At 39.6% G+C, this 19784-nt stretch overlaps 1 protein-coding gene across 1 annotated transcript in view; it reads right to left on the bottom strand.

The window, feature by feature from the left end:
- The window catches only part of LOC139467119 (soluble guanylate cyclase 89Db-like), a 57070-nt gene extending 38366 nt beyond the window's left edge, over positions 1-18704 (bottom strand). The window contains exons 1-6 of the mRNA XM_071248838.1: positions 18030-18704; positions 7829-7984; positions 4804-4982; positions 3351-3480; positions 2810-2956; positions 1172-1318 (exon numbers count right to left, since the gene is read on the bottom strand). Of these exons, the coding sequence (XP_071104939.1) occupies positions 1172-1318; positions 2810-2956; positions 3351-3480; positions 4804-4982; positions 7829-7984; positions 18030-18668 (1398 nt within the window). The 5' untranslated portion in view covers positions 18669-18704. The remainder of the gene's footprint in view (positions 1-1171; positions 1319-2809; positions 2957-3350; positions 3481-4803; positions 4983-7828; positions 7985-18029) is intronic.
- Between the last annotated feature and the right edge of the window lie 1080 nt (positions 18705-19784).

Here is a 19784-nt window from a genome sequence, read left to right as displayed (position 1 = left end):
TTCTATTCAAGAGGTGCATGCAACAGAATCTAAGGCTGGTTCCTACGGGAATATTGTCGAACTTACAACACCTATGCACGTTTTAGCAGACTTTGGACTAAATTATGTGACAGTGGTGGCAAAATCGAGAATAAACAGGGCTGTTTAATTTAAGTGCATCCCACATGTTAGCATAACACTTCAGCCATGAGTGTTACCTGATCATTTAACACGATAAAGTTATACTGGACAGAGTATTTCAAGTACTTGTATGTGCCAAATGTATATTTGTTTTGAAGCCAAGTGCTGTTTTAATTTCAGTGTATTTCACATTGTTTTTATATTTTTAAAATACAATTAAACTTTAATAAGTTAAAAGCTTGTTGTTGAAGTCTACCTGCTTGTGGAAAACTGCCAAAAGGTACCTGTAAACCCTGGTCATCAGTAAGGAGTGTCATTAGATAAAGGGACTACAGTGCATTGCTTGCAACATGCTTGGTGGGTAATACTGAAATACTTTTGTAGCTTCTGTGGCACAAGTGAGGGATTTTTTTTTTTTAAATTTTTTTATTTCCTCCTATCAGCATTCCTGCCTCCTAAAATCCTTAATACCTGCAAAAACAAAAACTTTCTCATTACTTTTTTTTTTTTTTCACATTCCCTCCTCCATTCAGCCACTTTACCCGAAAAAATCTGTAATCCTAGCAATTAAATTGGTCTGGCCTTAATTATAACTACAAGGAAAGAAACTCTATTATAAAATATTATTAAATAATAATAATTATTAAAAAATAATGTTGTTCAGTATTTTTCAATATCCTAACTTATCAAAAGGCACAAGTTCATCATTATACTGATCTATAAAGCAAATTTAATCCAGACATATTCAACGATTTGAGAATTCTTCTCTGGAAAACCTCACTACCCACGTTTTCAATACAAGTCCAACTTGTCCTCATAAAAACAAAAATAAAATAAAAATTTAAAAATCCCAAATCAACAAATGAAACCAGTTCACCAATAGACTGATCCATATAGCAAGTTTCAACATGAAATATTCATCGGTTTAGGAGCTCTGCTTCAGAAACGGATGGACAGATGGTAGACGGACATGTTAATCGCTATGTGCCACCAGTTTTCAAAACAGGGGGATAAAAAGGGGATTCAGGGCTATGGATCCACCAGTGCCTACCTTGAAGGCTCTATATCTGTCGACGATGTTGTCAAACACGGTGAAGACGTTGTTGATACACTCCACCACCTGGAATGCTGAGGCGTTAGCACAGATATCACTGAAGCCAATCAGATAGCTGAACATGATCGTCACCTTCTCAAAGGTCTGAAAAAATCGGAAAACACATCATTCCCACCTCCATTGACCGTCAATAGTTCGGAGGTCACATCAGGGATCACGTCAGGGGTCACGTCAGAGGTCACATCAGGGGTGACATCAGAGGTCACATCAGGGTCACATCAGGGGTCACATCAGAGGCCACATCAGAGGTCACATCAGGGGTCACATCAGAGGTCACATCAGGGGTCACGTCAGAGGTCACATCAGGGGTCACATCAGGGGTCACATCAGAGGTCACGTCAGGGGTCACGTCAGGGGAACATACCAATCAGCTAACTAGGCGATAAACATACTGTGTTTTCAATGTAGAGCTATGTCATCTGTATATTTAACCATTTAAACTGAATTTGGAACCAAAAGTACACCATGAGGTTTCAAATTCTAAATTTAGCATGGTTAAATCTACAGGTAACCTAGCTCTACATTGAAAACACAGTATGTTTATCTCCATTCTGCCATGACTAAACAAAACGCGAACCCTTTGGTGTTTGCAAATATATTGAGTGAAGCGGCATGGGTTGAGTCCAGTGATTTGATTGGGTTGTCAATCTGAATTAAGGAATCAACGACAACAGCCGGTAAACAACAATATGGCGCTGAATTGGCTCAGGCAGTTTGTTTACACTGTAATACTTCACTCAAGCATGTAACAGGCATTGAAAGTTTATAAGCATATAAGCACGGCAACATGGTAAGCTAACATGAGGTCGGCACCTTATAGAAAACTAAACAAGCTTTGCAAAACTTTCATTCTACACAGCACGTCACCATTATAACATCATATTGCTGATTGCGACGTTAAAGATACGATGTCACAGTCGTATATATAGACAAGGGCCAAATTCCAAGCTTGCTGATGTCCCCAAAACTTAAAATACGTTCTCTTTGTTGATTTCTGTCATGTTTTCTTATAATTGACATTAATGATGTAAAGTGTAACTATTAATACCTAGATGGGCGGTCGGGTAGCCTAGTGGTTAAAGCGTTCGCTCGTCACACCGAAGACCCGGGTTCGATTCCCGACATGGGTACAATGTGTGAAGCCCATTTCTGGTGTCCCCCGCCGTCATATTGCTGGAATATTGCTAAAAGCGGCGTATAACCATACTCACTCACTCACTCACTAATACTTAGATGAGTAAGATGCGTATGACAATGAATCAGATTGGCTCCAAGAAGAGTTTGTGTTTGTTGTTTATCTCAGCCCTCAGCAATATTCCATCTATATCATGATAGCATGGAAATGATCAAATCTGGATCACACCGTCCAGTGATTGATATTGTGAGCACCGATCCACACCATCAGAAGCCAGAGCTATCAAGAATGTCACTACATTCCTGGCCCTTGCCTGTCCCTGATATAATCAAATGTGGATCACACCGTCCAGTGATTGATATTATGAGCACCAATCCACACCATCAGAAGCCAAGGCTATCCAGAATTTCACTACATTCCTGGACCTTGCCTGTCCCTACCTCACACGTCTTGATGGGGTCCTCCCCAAGCTTCAGGCGAACGGCGATGCTCTCTGGCATCATTGAGTACAGGAGAGCGTTGCTCTTGTGCCGCCACTCGTCAAGCTGTTGGAGGTTCTGAGCTATCTTATGGCTTGTCTCCATTTGCTGAAATAAGAAGTGGTTTGTTCAAAGATCCTGGTCTACAAGATACTTCAAAGTACCTGGTCTACAAGATACTTCAAAGTTCCTAGTCTACAAGATACTCCAAAGTTCCTGGTCTACAAGATACTTCAAAGTTCCTGGTCTACAAGATACTCCAAATTTCCTGGTCTACAAGATACTCCAAAGTTACTAGTATACAAGATACTTCAAAGTTTCTGGTCTACAAGATACTCCGAAGTACCTTGTCTACAAAATATTCCGAAGTTTCTGGTCTACAAGATACTTCAAAATTCTTTGTCTACAAGATACTCCACATTTCTTGGTCTACAAGATACTCCACAGTTCTTGGTCTACAATATACTCCACAGTTCCTGGTCTACAAGATACTCCAACATACCCGGTCTACAAGATACTCCAGCTGAGATGCATGGTGCCAGCCCGCTAGCACCATATCCTGGCTGTTGTCAAACATGTTCAGATCATTGACATATAACCCTGTTGTCTCCATATCCTCTAAGTTGCCTATTCTGAAACAGAACATCCATTTATCAACAACAGCAACATGACCTATCACAGCAAGTTGTTGCAACAAAGGTGGGAAGGGATGGCTCAGTCATCTAAGGCACAACAATTAGTTCGCTGTGCAGAGTAGCGTCCCTTTGAGATGCCAGGAACCTGTAATCGTGGGTTTGAATCTCGGTTCGCCTCGATTATATTTCTAGGTTTGTCAGCACCATAGCCATGCTCGTGGGTTTCACCGAAGTGGTAAACATCTGCGACCTCCATAACTTGGGGCTCTCCTCCCTCATGATTAAAAGTGGGGTTTAAACCCAAATCACTCACTCACTCACTGTTGTTACAAAGGATAGTAATAAGAGTCATGGTACAAGCTGGCATGACAGGGATGCAACTTAACAAGCTTACTTACCACAATAGTCATTGTGAGTATAGTGTTACCCTGCATTTAGCAATATTCCAGCAATATTACTGTGGGGGACACCAGAAACTGGCTCCACACATTGTACCCATGTCGGGATTCAAACCCTGGTCTTCGGCGTGTAGAGCGAATGCTTAACCACGAGGCTACATGTAAAGATATTCTCTGCTACATCTCATTAAACATTGGACAAACTGATGAGATAGTTGGCTGGTGCTCACTTGCATCTCTGCCATAGTTAGAGAGTTACCACATTGGTTATAGTCATTAGCAGGGATATGGTGTTAAATGTTACAATGTTAGTGTTGAATGTTACATGGATCGTGCTGAATGATACACTGTTAGTGTTGAATGTTACACTGCTTGTGTTGAATGTTACACTGAGTGTTGAATGTTACACTGCTTGTGTTGAATGTTACACTGTTAGTGTTGAATGTTACACTGCTTGTGTTGAATGCTTCACTGCTTGTGTTGAATGCTACACTATTAGTGTTGAATGTTACACTGACAGCGGTGTGTCAACTCACAGCGGTTTGTCAACTCACAGAGGTGTGTCAACTCAAAGCAGTGTGTCAACTCACAGTGTCAACTCACAGTGGTGTGTCAACTCACAGTGTCAACTCACAGCAGTGTGTCAACTCACAGCAGTGTGTCAACTCACAGCAGTGTGTCAACTCACAGCAGCGTGTCAACTCACAGCGATGTGTCAACTCACAGCAGCGTGTCAACTCACAGCGATGTGTCAACTCACAGCAGCGTGTCAACTCACAGCGATGTGTCAACTCACAGCAGCGTGTCAACTCACAGCGGAGTGTCAACTCACAGTGGCGTGTCAACTCACAGCAATGTGTCAACTCACAGCAGCGTGTCAACTCACAGCGATGTGTCAACTCACAGCGGTGTGTCAACTCACAGTGGTGTGCACAGGAAAGCCATGCAGGTCCAGTCCTTCATGTATTTCATCTGTCCCCGAAGTAGTAGACTGGACTTCTGGCCATTCTCGGACAGAGCGGTCAGGCGCTTGTATTGGTCCGACTTCCTCAGCTGCTGTTCAGATTCTACTTCAAATATAACTTTCTGGAGGCACATTATCTGAAGCGGAAAAACAGTGTTTTAGATAGCACTAGTTGGTCTGTAGAAGGAAGAGAAATATCAATATTCTATCAAAGTAATATTAATGACCTATCAAAGAAATATCAAAGCACTATCAAAGTAATATTAATGACTTATCAAAGAAATATCAAAGCACAATCAAAGTAATATTAATGACCTATCAAAGACATTGCAATGTTCTAAGAAAGAAATTTCAATGTAATTATCAAAGAAATATCAAAGCACTATCAAAGCAATACCAATGCACTATCAAAGAAATATCAAAGCACTATCAAAGAAATATCAATGACCTATCAAAAAAATATTAATGCCCTATCAAAGAAATAGCAATGTTCTATCAAAGAAATATCAATGTACTTATCAAAGAAAAATAACATACTATCAAAAAGATATCAATGATCTAACATCAAAGTACTATCAAAGACATATCAATGATCTATCAAACAAATATCAAAGAACTATCAAATAAACATTCATGATCTATCAAAGAGTGAGTGAGTGAGTATGGTTTTACGCCGCTTTTAGCAATATTCCAGCAATATCAAGGGGGAGGCCCAGAAATGGGCTTCACACATTGTACCCATGTTGGGAATTGAACCCGGGTCTTCGGCGTAATGAGCGCACGCTTTAACCACTAGGCTACCTGACCTCCCCAATCTATCAAAGAAATACCAATGCACTATCAAAGAATTAACAATGTACTTATCAAAGAATTAACAATGTACTTATCAAAGAAATTTCAACATACTACAAAAAAATATCAATGATATATCAAAGAAATATTAAAGTACTATCAAAGAAATATTAATGTTCTATCAAAGAAATACCAATGCACTATCAAAGAAATATCAATGTTCTATCAAAGAAGTAGCAATGTACTATCAAAGAAATATCAATGATCTATCAAAGAAATATCAATGTACTTATATAAGAAATTTCAACATACTACAAAAAAATATCAATGATATATCAAAGAAATATTAAAGTACTATCAAAGAAATATCAATGTTCTATCAAAGAAATACCAATGCACTATCAAAAAAATATCAATGATCTATCAAAGAAATATCAATGTACTTATATAAGAAATTTCAACATACTACAAAAAAATATCAATTATATATCAAAGAAATATTAAAGTACTATCAAAGAAGTATCAATGTACTATCAAAGAAATATCAATGACCTATTAAAGAAATATCAATGTACCATCAAAGAAATATCAATGACCTATCAAAGAAATATCAATGACCTATTAAAGAAATATCAATGCACTATCAAAGAAATATCAATGACCTCTCAAAGAAATATCAATGACCTATCAAAGAAATATCAATTTATTATCACAGAAATGTCTACGTTCTATCAAATTATTATCAATAATCATGAATCCATGCATTATTTGCAAATTTGCCATTGATCTACCACTGTCAATAATAATGACAGTTTTCCTTCATAAATAAAATTCAAAAGAAAGATCTGATGTGCAGTTTGTGTGAGAAATTTTCCAAAGCTTGTATCCCTGCATTAGTCAGCTACATCAACTGCACATGATGTATCTACACAGGGAGTCTGACAGGTCTCAGGATTGATGAGTCATCTCAAACTCAAGGCTACCCATCACCCCTGGTTTACTGAATAAACTCAACCCCATATCATTAAAGCAGATCACTTACTCTGACATGATACCAGCTTGCGTGAAGACCTCATGACAAGTAGGTCACGTCAGGGAACCTTTCAAATTAGCCAATCAGTGTCAGTTTCTAAATTGTTATCAGTACGAATAAGCAAAGCATTCAGACCATCATATCTGATTTCAACATCTCAAAAACTTTAATTACGAGGGCCCCGTTCCTCAAAGTCCCATACTTTAACATAGGCTTACGATCATCGTAGTGCTAAGATCGCTTTGAGGAATGGGGCCCTGTTCTGAGCATAAATTAAGATTAAACATTAATTAAATTAAAAATTTGTTTAGCACAGTTTCCAATTAACAACTGCTCAAATACGCTTAGACCATGATTGATCTTGTCATAGGCTTTCTTAAGAGACAGGTTTTGAGTGTCTTTTTAAAGTTTGTCATATTTTCTGTTACTCGGATTTCTTGTGGCAGATTGTTTCATAGTGAGTGAGTTGGGTTTAACACCGCTTTTAACAGTATTCCAGTTATATCACGGCGTGTCAGCTTAATGTGGGAGGAAAGCCCGAAGTGATGCAGGTCTCAGACGTTTACCACTTCGGTGAAACCCACGAGCATGGGTATGGTGCCGACAAACCAAGAAACATAATTTGGGTGAACCGGTATTCGAACCCACAATCATAGGTTTCTGGCGTGCCCAAGGGACGCAACTCTGCACAGCGAATCACAGCGCCTTAGACGACTGGGCTACCCGTACCCCCCGATTGTTTCATAGCAATGGGCCAGCTTGTTGACATGATCGACCAATCGCACATGTTTTGGTACGTGACTTTGGCACCACTTGCAGATGGTCTTTTGATCGGAGATCGTGCATATTGTTGTGAATATTATACACCCTTTTTTTCCGAGCCAGGGCATCTACATCCACATGTAGAGTACCATTAAAGGAATATTTGTGTTCTGTTTGTGTACGTTTCCAAAATCACATCCAAATTTTCGAATCAAGGTGGTCAAAAAGTGCAATGAATAATTTTAGAAAGCTGATACCAGATTGGGCCACACATCCTTCATTTTATCTCAAGTTAGCTAAGAGTTCACCTGATACTGTGACAGGGTTATCAATTCTTCACACACAGAGGCATCGTATCGGAGTGAAAGATCTGATTTAGATGAGAATTGCACTCACATTTTCCCAGGTAAAGTCAACCAGTGGTCTGCGTAGCCCGAACTTCTCTGAGATCTTGCAGCCAATGAGAGTCCTATTCTGGAAGATGCTGGTCAGGTTCGGTCCCATGTAACGGATCAGCATCGAGCTGTCGAACACGAGGCAGAATGGAAAGAGCTGAAAAAGGCCAAAGCATAAAAGAATAATATTATTGCAAACATCTGAAATAAAAGCGACAAAATCCTTTCCATATTCCAAAGAAATTTCTGCTAAAACCAGAGTCCATTGTATGTTTATGAACTACTATTAAAGAGTATGCATACAGTGATATGCTAAAAGGGTGAATGTGTCCTGCGGCACTGGTTGCACCCATTGCAAACACATGCAAAGTCAGGTCAACTTTAACCAAAACAAACACAGGGAATATATGATACTAGTCAAAATATGGAACTGCATCTGACATCGGTTTTGTCAAAGTTGGAAGCTTTATAGAGGCCTTATTGTAACCCTGGTCAATAACTTTTGTATGAGGGGGTATGATGCTCTTTGAGGTCACACAGTAGAAGCAAAATTATATTCAGTCTGATGAGAGGGCTATTAACAAAACTAACAGTCATTTTCCTGTCAAAATATCCATGGTGCAATTTCATGATGATAATTTCATTTAGACATTTACCACTGTTAATAACAGCCATGGAAGGACCAGTGAAGGTCTACACACTTCCATGAACAAAGTATACTTATATTCCAAAATTTAAAACTACTTATGTACAGGTTTAAAACCCAGCTAGAGATCTGGGGACCATTCACCATGAAATGTTCTCTGACATTTCTATTCAGAATTACAAAACAATCCTCAGCTTTGTAGGGGGTACTGGTGGCCCAGTGGTGTAAGGCGTCGCAATTCGCTGTGCAGAGTTGCGTCCCTTGGGCACGCCAGAAACCTATGATTGTGGGTTCAAATCCCGGTTCGCCCAGATTATGTTTCTAGTTTTGTCAGCACAATACCCATGCTCGGGGGTTTCACGGAAGTGGTAAACGTCTGAAACCTGTATCACTTCAGGCTTTCGTCCCACATTAAGCTGACACGCCGCGATATAACTGGAATACTGTTAAAAGCAGCGTTAAACCCAACTCACTCACTCACTCAGCTTTTTATCATACTAATTCTGGATTTCAAAATGGCTGAAACACTAGTAAAATCTCACACCTATGCCATCAATCTGACAAGATCTTATCATACTGATAGCCTCCTATATTGCCATGATAGAGCAAAGACAAATACTGTCGTCTACTAGGTGGTCAATAGTTTGGTCAGCTAGCGTACACTTATATATGATCAAATACTGTAAAGTATACTATCTATAGTGGGTAGGGAATACCTGTTTCGTCATACCTTATTGGCTCTTTAATTTTTTAAAAGTTCGATATTTCACGTAACAAACTAGCTGTGATATATTATTTCTCCTGTAAGCATGAGTTTGCAAATAAACACGTTTTATGTGAAATGTTGTTTTTTCTCACTTGTGAATTATTATATTCATTATCCTTTTTTATGTCGAAACTGTGAATATGGGGGACAGTTGCCAGTATCAAGAAACATCCAAGATGGTCCGTTTGACAAGTTGTCACCAAGTTCATATGTTACATAAGATGCAGACCTAGTTAATAGATGTAAAAACATAAACTTGATAATGATATGGTCCCTATCAGATTCATCACAGACATACACAGATATCTTTGAATGTCTTTGAATTGATAAGTAAGAATTATTTTTTCCTTATCTCTATGAAATATGAACTTATTTATGCAATAATTATCCGTGATTGTGAAATGGGTGGAAAAACTACCTGTGATCTGAGAAAAGGTGGTCTGAATTACCTGTAAATAGTTATTGGGCACAGACATTCCCTCCCCTCTTTACAGAGACTGGAAACTTATGTTCTTTGTGATGCTTGCATATTTAACCATGACAGGCCTTAAACAACCAACCCTTGACTTCACAAGCCATACAGTTTTAACGAAATCGTGCAAACTGCTTTGAATGTGAATGTGGAGTTTGTGCAATCTGCTGTGCATAGTTTGTGGAATTTGAGTCTTTGCATGTGATCAGAAATAGATAAAGAACTAATGAAAGAATTTTATAAGGATATATAAGATAGCTACGCGATAAATCACAAAAAACTAGGAAGAACAAGGTGTGGTTTATTTCACGATAAAACATTGTTCTATCATGATGTCATTTCTCATGATTCAAACGTACGTTCACAACTTGATGACGTCCTAAATTGGACAACATTTTTTTTGAGAGGGAAGTGTGTTGTAAGTTGTTCCCCATAGATGTGGCTTGGCTACCCAGATAAATGCAATGGCCAAATGATCGCTTCCAAAATTGAGAGATATATGATGATAGGAGAAAAGGTTAAAATAATCAACGTGAAAACTGTGAGAATATGCGGGAAAGACCAAACCCTGTTCATAAAATGGACATGTCTGACATTGCCGTGATCGGATTCTGTACATTATATTGATATCTCATATAAGAAATAAATGACACGTGGTCGTCGCTCATTGTACATTGAAACACTGCACAACCCCCAGTCATCGTTTATTTCTTAAATAAACGTACCGTCCAAAGCCAGAAGGCTCGACTTTGCCTAACACTTTGTTCTCATGACAGTAGATTATATCACAATAATGTATTGGTACTGGTCCTCTATCTATTACTTGTATATATAACAAATAATTCTATTTACATTAACATATTAATAAGATATGATTGATACACTGACACTCAATATCCCCCCTGTGATAATGACTTATATAGTCCCACTTCTGTTGCAACCTTGCCTTTGTTAGTGTAATGCTGATAACTGACAGACTGACACAGTTAATTACCCTGTATACAGTTTATGTATGAATCAGGCTCATATACCACTGCGATCAGACAAGTTGAGATGGTCACACAGATCCACACTGATGGCATTGGAAATAGGATATCACTGAAGAGACTGTAGGCCACTGGGTCGACAAATGTGGGGCAGTAAGGTGTTTAGTTTGATAGTTAATACAAATACAAAACACTAATTGCAATACGCATTAAACAGCTGATCCATATCGCTGACAACTGTAGGCTACTGGATTGACAAATGTGGGGCAGTAAGGTGTTTAGTTTGATAGTTAATACAAATACAAAACACTAATTGCAATACGCATTAAACAGCTGATCCATATCGCTGGCAACTGTAGGCTACTGGATTGACAAATGTGGGGCAGTAAGGTGTTTAGTTTGATAGTTAATACAAATACAAAACACTAATTGCAATACGCATTAAACAGCTGATCCATATCGCTGGCAACTGTAAGCTACTTGGTCGACAAATGTGGGGCAGTAAGGTGTTTAGTTTGATAGTTAATACAAATACAAAACACTAATTGCAATACGCATTAAACAGCTGATCCATATAGCTGGCAACTGTAGGCTACTGGGTCGACAAAAGTACTGCAATAAGGTTTTTAGTTTCATAGTTAATACAAAATACTAATTGCAATACGCATTAAACAGCTGATCCATATAGCTGGCAGCTGTAGGCTACTGGGTCGACAAAAGTACTGCATTAAGGTGTTTAGTTTCATAGTTAATTCAAATACAAAACACTAATTGCAATACACATTAAACAGCTGATCCACATAGCTGGCCACTGTAGGCTACTTGGCCGACAAATGTTACAACCTCACAAATGACACCACTTCCGGTTTGTGACATCACTCCCTTTCCCTAATAACTCATATTGTGAGGTCACTTCCAGCATTTTGTCACTTTCAGTCATGATGTCACTTCCTTTTATGACATCACTTCTGGCTATGATGTCACTTACAGACCATGACGTCACCAATGTCAACGTCTCGACTAATCCAGCTCTCAATATTTCAATAATAAGGTGTGTATACCATCTGAACGTGCTGAAATCGGCTCCGTGGCCATCCCCACCCCCATGACTTTTTTCCATTGAAGGAAATACTATTGACTCCAAAGTGATTGAGCTGCTGTAATGGAACCTAAGGAGTGGATCTCTCCAAAGTCTGTCTGAACATCCAGCAAGTAAAGACTAGTGAAGTGTCAAGTAAGTCAAATAAATATTCATGATCTCTCAAAGAGTGAGTGAGTGTGTATGGTTTTAGCCCCTTTCAGCAATTTTCCAGCAATATCACGGCGGGGGACACCAGAAATGGGCTTCACACATTGTACCCATGTTGGGAATCGAACCCGGGTCTTCTGGGTGACGAGCGAACGCTTTAACCACCAGGCTACCCGACTGCCCCTCAAACAACAGGTTACTAATATAAAAGTAGTTCTATTGAAACTGCCGATCAGGATACACAGCTCATAGCCAAGGCTCTAATTTTGTGAGCTAAGCAAGATGCGAGTACAGGAGTGTAATCTTTGGCTTGACAATTCGTTTTGCAATGGTAGACGGGAGCCATCCGACAACCATGGCTTTGGTAACGTCTTTGTCAGAATGAGTCCTGCAGGAGATGAAAAAATCTCTTTCTGCGTCTCCTGTGAGGATCTATAGCCGCAAGGGGATATTTGATCATTCAAAGAGGCCAGAGGAGTCAGTCTGAATGATCAACCGTTGGAGCCAATGTAGGGATTGAATAGTGTCTGTGATCCAGTGGTCCAGAGTGAGGTAGACTGATTCTTGGTAGCAATATTCTGGAAGCGAATTAAGGGTACCGTATTCAACGTAATAAGCACCCAGAGGGCTCTCAAAATTAGGAATAGGGGGCTCTTATTAGAATATTATTTTTGTGAAAAAATCAGTTGAAAGATAAATTTTGTGGTTTATGCTGACAACCTGAAATGTTTATGTACGACAGATATATTTTTCCAGAATTTAATTGCCCAAAATTAAGGGTGCATATAACACACAAGTGCGTATTATACGTGAATAAATACGTCTTGTGTACATTAATCAATTGGAAGGGGTGCTAATTGGGATTGTCCACTTGCCAATATATTAGCAAATGTTGCCATGGGCGCTTATTAGAGCGGGGAGTTTATTACGTCGAATATGGTAATTGTGTCCCAGTCATTAACATAAATAAGACCTGAATAGTCGACAAAGAGGTAGTCAGAGGGGATTCTCAACAAGCAGTGGAAAGAGTCTGGGAAACCATGTCCTGCTTGGTCATGGTGCAGCTATCAAAATTGTCATGCAATCTGTGTTCTTTAACTTCCAAATTACTTTGTCTATAAGCAACCAAGGTGGGAATGCGTACACAAATAGATCTGTCCAATCCTCCAATAATGCATCCATTTAAGTAGTTATCGAGTCTGGTACTTGGCTGACATGCAACTGTGATTTGTCGTTCAGGCAGGTTGTAAAGAGGGCAGACGTGGGGTGTCCCATTGCGTGGTTATCCAGACAAACACCTCTGAATGAAGTGACCATTGAGACATCATTATTCTCTCAATTCCCAAAATATGTCTCTCTTTCATCTGACAGCTGATCGAATCTGTATGCGGAGAAAATAGGCTCTTCTACTTGTCTTGACTTGTGGATACATCAGGCACAGCAACAAAAAACACCATTGTAGCTGAGTCAATCTCATCGATAGTCATTGTAACATTTTGAACATGGGCAGATAACGATCCCTTAGAATGTACAATGTGTCCTGTCTGGTGGCCATACAATGGTTGTGATAGCTGATGTTGACGGGTTATGCTCGTCAAGATACATTCCCCATGCGGCCTCTTGGCTGAGGGTTTCTTCTGAGTCTGCTCAAGCACTGTCTTATGATCGTAGTGATAGCTGATGTTGACAGGTTATGCTCGTCAGGATACCTTCCCCATGAGGCCTCTTGGCTGAGGGTTTCTTCCGAGTCTGGTCAAGCACTGTCTTATGATCGTAGTGATAGCTGATGTTGACAGGTTATGCTCGTCAGGATACCTTCCCCATGAGGCCTCTTGACTGAGGGTTTCTTCCGAGTCTGGTCAAGCACTGTCTTATGATCTAAGTGATAGCTGATGTTGACAGGTGATGCTCGTCAGGATACATTCCCCATGCATGAGGCCTCTTAGCCGAGGGTTTCTTCTGAGTCTGGTTAAGCGCTGTCTACACTTTACCTACTCCACTTTTGGTAACAGCACTGAATCAGACAAAGACACCAATATAGAATCCTGCTTGGAGTAGAGTTGTTCAAGCATGGTCAGATGTTGGAGAGTGACGTCTTTTTTGTCTACCATTGCTTGGCTTTTCTTAATGAAGTCAGTACATGGAGAGGGAAAGGTCGACGATGCCATGATGGACACACAGAAACAGCCATCGATGTATATCAGAAAAAACAACCAGTTTCTTGAAGACGACATCTCAATTGTAGCATAACAACTTACCGTATTCAACGTAATAAGCGCCCCTCTCTAATAAGCGCCCACAGCAATATTTGCTAATATGATGGCTAGTGAACAATCCCAATTTGCAATTCCGATTGATCAATGTACACAAGACTTATTTATTCGCGTATAATATGCACTTGTGTGTTACCGTATTTCGCTGTGTATAAGGCGAGTTTTTCGTACCTAAAATGAGGGGGCTAAGAAGGGGGGTCGTCTTATACACGGAGTCGAAGATCTCACATTTTTTTCCACTGGCGATGTCAACCGGCGTCCGATAGCCAGCCCAGCATTTGACAATAAAACTTCGCATTTCGTCCTAGATAACTGTTCAAATAACTATTTCCATACATAAACATGATTTGTATCTCTTTTCCTTGAATAAAGTTTAATAATTTCTGCAAATAAAGCTGAAATGACCCTCTCCTCGATGCAGACTGTCAAACCAGCTGACACGGTAAAACAATCAACATCCGTGAGTAGAGAGCCGGAAGTACCGGTAATCATTTGCATATTGCACATGTGACCTAACATGTGATAACCGGTGAAGCTGAAATCAATTCCCGCTGTTTTTACAGTTGTATTAACAAGTGTTGGAGACGGTGTGTACAAGTGATTGTGGAATAGACACGCTGAATGTGAAGCAAACATAAGCCTAGTTAGTTACAACATAGTTAATTGGCGATTAAATTACTCACCATTGTCTCTTATATGTTATTACTTCATAAATGAATTTTATTTTACGGGCACCAATTTGGTGTTGTACCGTGTAAACACAAAATGGCGACGTGTGCCGGAATTACACACGCGACCTATCATTGTAGAAAAAAAACAACGCAAGATAAACATATTTTTATTGCATATATAAGGTTTGTGTGCGCACTTGTGATGTGTGCGAAATACGCATCAGTCGGAAAGCGCACGTTAAATCTCCAAAGTAACTAACTAACTAATTTGTGATGTCCATGTGCGAAATACGCTACAGTCGGCAAGAGCACGTTAAATCTTCTACCAGTATATCAGTCAGACTTGTGATGTGTTTCATTCCAGGTCGCCTTATACACGGAGTATAGGATTTTGGGTTGATTTTTAAGGCGTGTACAGGGGGGTCGTCTTATACGTGGGGTCGCCTTATACACAGCGATATACGGTATATGGACCCTTAATTATGGGCAATTTAATTCTGGAAAATATATCTGTCATACATAAACATTTCAGGCTATCAGCATAAACCAAGAAATTTATCTTTCAATTCTGTTTTTTTCACCAAAATAATATTCTAATATGGGCCCCCTATTTATAATTTTGAGAGCGCCCTGGGCCCTTATTACACCTAATACGGTATTACTACAAGACTGACTGAACAATAAGTAGAAATAATGTGACGACACAACTAAAATTTGTCTATAATGTAGATGTTTACTCCAGCTCACACAGGAAAGAAGTGAGGAATTTCCCACCTTTACACACAGGAGAGCTGTACACTGCTTGGTGCTATCTGGGAACAACTAATGATGTATAGTTGACAGTGAAAAGGAAAATGTATTTATAGTGTCATTACAGCCAAAATACAGGATTGATGGTATTGATGTACTCGAGTAAATGTAATAGAATTAATGGTATCTTTGTCCAGATATGAATTATTTCAGCATGGTTTAGAGGCATCATAGCACTGACAGCATTAATACAATGTTTCAGCTCAAAAGGTCTTCTAGATTCAGAGATGTTGAAAATCTAGAACACTAAAAAAATGGGAGTATGTGAAGGTTTGTGGTTGTAGCTTCATTACAAAATAAAAATGTTAAAAAACCTATTATCCTGCATGATGCATACAAAAATACCTGCGTAATGAGCAAAAACTAACATTTCCAATATGATCGTATTGGCAGTCAAGTTTAATTTTGATCGGAATGCTATAAGAAATATTTAGAGATGTCATAGCTGTATCATTAATACAAAGTTTCAGTTTCATAGCTTTGTAGTTTCAAAGAAGAAGTTGAAAAAACAGTAGCACCAGATAGCCACTGGTGGCATGTGGTCCCATGCACAGCGCACAGGTCACATACTGTCAATCTTGAAATAAACGGGAGCGTGAATTAAATACAAAAAATGCAAGTGGTCTTTGTTCGCGATAATGAAACTTCGCATTTATGTCTCCAAAATGAATATCAAGAATGAGACGGCATCACTGCACACTTTGGATAGCGGAAATACCAACTTAAATATAAACACAAACACGGTTTATTGATCAGCAGTATATAACAATGTCATTCAAAGTGAGTGAGTGAGTTTGGTTTAACGCCGCTTTTAACAGTAGTCCAGTCATGTCACGGCATGTCAGCTTAATGTGGGAGGAAAGCCCAAAGTGATGCAGGTCTCTTGTGGGTAGTACTCTTGACCCCAGCAGTGATAACTCACGGGATGCCTATTGTGTAAGTCCTATTCTTTGAATGACAGGGGGCACGGGTGGCCCAGTCGTCTAAGGCGCTGTGATTCACTGTGCAGAGTTGCGTCCCTTGGACACGCCAGAAACCTATGATTGTGGGTTCGAATGGCGGTTCGCCCCGATTATGTTTCTAGGTTTGTCAGCACCATACCCGTGCTCGTGGGTTTCACCAAAGTGGTAAACGTCTGCGAATTGCATCTCTTCGGGCTTTCCTCCCACATTAAGCTGACACGCCGTGATATAACTGGAATACTGTTAAATGCGGCGTCAAACCAAACTCACTCACTCCTTGGGCAAGTGACTTTGTTCTTAATGTGCCTCTGTTCACCCAGCAGTGAATGGGTACCAGGTAGGATGAGATAGCAATGTGGTTGGTAACCTTCTTGGGTCTTACGGGCAGCTTGGGTTGTATACTCCCCAGGGAGCTGAGTATAATTCTTGAGTGCACATTGATCCAGTAACCGGGTAATAATAATGCTTTGAGCATGGAAATATGAGCAATATTATTATTAGGACCTATTATTATTATTATGGCCTATATATTATTATTACTATTATATTATTGAAATGTGACTTTGTTTCAAACCCTTTAAATTTCAAGAGTGTATTTTAAGAGTGTCAATCTATGCAATTTGAAATATGTTTCAGATTACTGTATTACTCTTCAACTCTGGGGCCAATAAAAAAAATTGAAAAAAGAAAAAAAGTCTATGTTAAGATGTGTGAGTTGTGATCACCTTAGCGCTAAGGTTGCATTGAAACCAGAATCTAGAAGGGGAGTATATTTGGCCTTACCTGTCGTAAGTCGATGTTAGGTACGCGAGTTGAGATCACCATACGACTGACGTAAGTCTGTGTTAAGATGTGTGAGTTGTGATCACCCTAGCGCTAAGATTGCTTTGAAACCAGAATCTAGAAGTGGAGTAAAATTGGCCTTACCTGTCGTAAGTCGATGTTAGGTACGCGAGTTGAGATCACCAAATGACTGACGTAAGTCTATGTTAAGATGTGTGAGTTGTGGTCACCTTAGCGCTAAGATTGCTTTGAAACCAGAATCTAGAAGTGGAGTAAAATTGGCCTTACCTGTCGTAAGTCGATGTTAGGTACACGAGTTGAGATCACCATACGACTGACGTAAGTCTGTGTTAAGATGTGTGAGTTGTGATCACCTTAGCGCTAAGATTGCTTTGAAACCAGAATCTAGAAGGGGAGTATAATTGGCCTTACCTGTCGTAAGTCGATGTTAGGTACACGAGTTGAGATCACCATACGACTGACGTAAGTCTGTGTTAAGGTATGTGAGCTCTGATTACCTAAGCGCTAAGAGCGCTTTGTACAATGGCAACCACAATCTAGAAGTGGAGCATAAGTGGCCTTACCTTGAAGAAAGTACTGCTGGCAATCCGGGGGTATCCCAGAGTTCCTGAGGTAGCGTAGGCGGTAATGGGTGGATAGTAGCCCATGTTGGGAAAATCGAGTCGGTATTTTACGTGGCATCCATGATCAGTTCGAATCTCTTGCAAAATATGTATATCCACATCCACATTGTACAGTCTCCGTGCACACTGCGTCAACTGACCCATGACGTAATACGCAAACCCCACACGTTTCGAACGGTACGTCAATACACATCCGCCTCTGTCCTCCATTTCCACGATAAACGAAGGACTCTGCAACTTAGGGTAGCTGAATCGTATAGTTTCGTGTAAGTTGTCAATTCCGTTTAAAAAGTCCCTGTAATGGCGTCCAGCAACACGTAGAACTTTATCATATCCATAATGCCGACAGAAGTCCACAAAACACTGTCCGAAGTAGTACATGTACTCATCAATGTTGCGGTCCTGCAGAACAGTACTGCAGCTGGTGGCTAGGTTGACCATTATTTCATCCTTGTAGACTTTATGTGTGGAAAAGATCATGTTCTTCATCCCTGCATGTTCCAGTATTTGCTGCCAGCTCTCCATCCCGTAGGTTTCCTGGACGTAGTGCTGGATACTCTCCAGCAGCATCCCGTACATCGTGCCGCGCTGGCCCTGCGTCTTCCAGTAGTGCTGCTCACACTGAAACACAGGTGTCCTTATTATACAGTTGCATCTTTACAGAACATACACTGAAACACCGGTGTCCTTATTATACAGGTGCATCTTTACAGAACATACACTGAAACACAGGTGTCCTCTTTATGCAGGTGCATCTTTACAGAACACACACTAAAACACAGTTGTCCTTATTATACAGGTGCATCTTTACAGAACATACACTGAAACACCGGTGTCCTTATTATGCATGTGTCCTTATTATACAGGTGCATATTTACAGAACATACACTGAAATACAGGTGTCCTAATTATACAGGTGCATCTTTACAGAACATACACTGAAACACAGTGTCCTTATTACACAGGTGCATCTTTACAGAATATACATTGAAATGCGAGTGTCCTTATTATGCATGTGTCCTTATTATACAGGTGCATATTTACAGAACATACGCTGAAACACAGGTGTCCTTATTATACAGGTGCACCATTAATAAATACACACTGAACATCAGGTATGTTTATTATACAGGTGCATCATTAGACTATATACTGTGAAACATCGAGGTCTTCTTGTTTACAGGTGATACCTTAATGAATATACACTGAAATGTAGAGATGTCTTAATTATACAGGTACATCTTTCAGAATATACACTGAAACACAGGTGTCCGTATTATAAAGGTGCGCCCTTAGACAATATACACTGAAACATAGAGGTCTTCTTGTTTACAGGTTCTTTTTAATGAATATACACTGAAATGTAGAGATGTCTTAATTATACAGGTGCATCTTTCAGAATATACACTGAAACACAGGTGTCCGTATTATAAAGGTGCACCTTTAGACAATATACACTGAAACATAGAGGTCTTCTTGTTTACAGGTTCTTTTTAATGAGTATACAATGAAATGTAGAGGTGTCCTAATTATACAGGTGCATCTTTAGACAATATTCACTGAAACATAGAGGTCTTTTAAGTATACAAGTGCTACCTTAATTACTATACACTGACATGTAGAGGTGTCCAGATTATACAGGTGCATCTTAAAAAAATACACACTGAAAATCAGGTATCCTTATTATACAGGTGC

This window comes from Haliotis cracherodii, unplaced genomic scaffold (assembly GCF_022045235.1).
Source record: "Haliotis cracherodii isolate W230 unplaced genomic scaffold, xgHalCrac1.p SCAF_19, whole genome shotgun sequence".
Taxonomy (NCBI): domain Eukaryota; kingdom Metazoa; phylum Mollusca; class Gastropoda; order Lepetellida; family Haliotidae; genus Haliotis; species Haliotis cracherodii.
The sequence above is the reverse complement of the archived record's forward strand: the minus strand, read 5'-3'. Positions and strand labels throughout refer to the sequence as shown.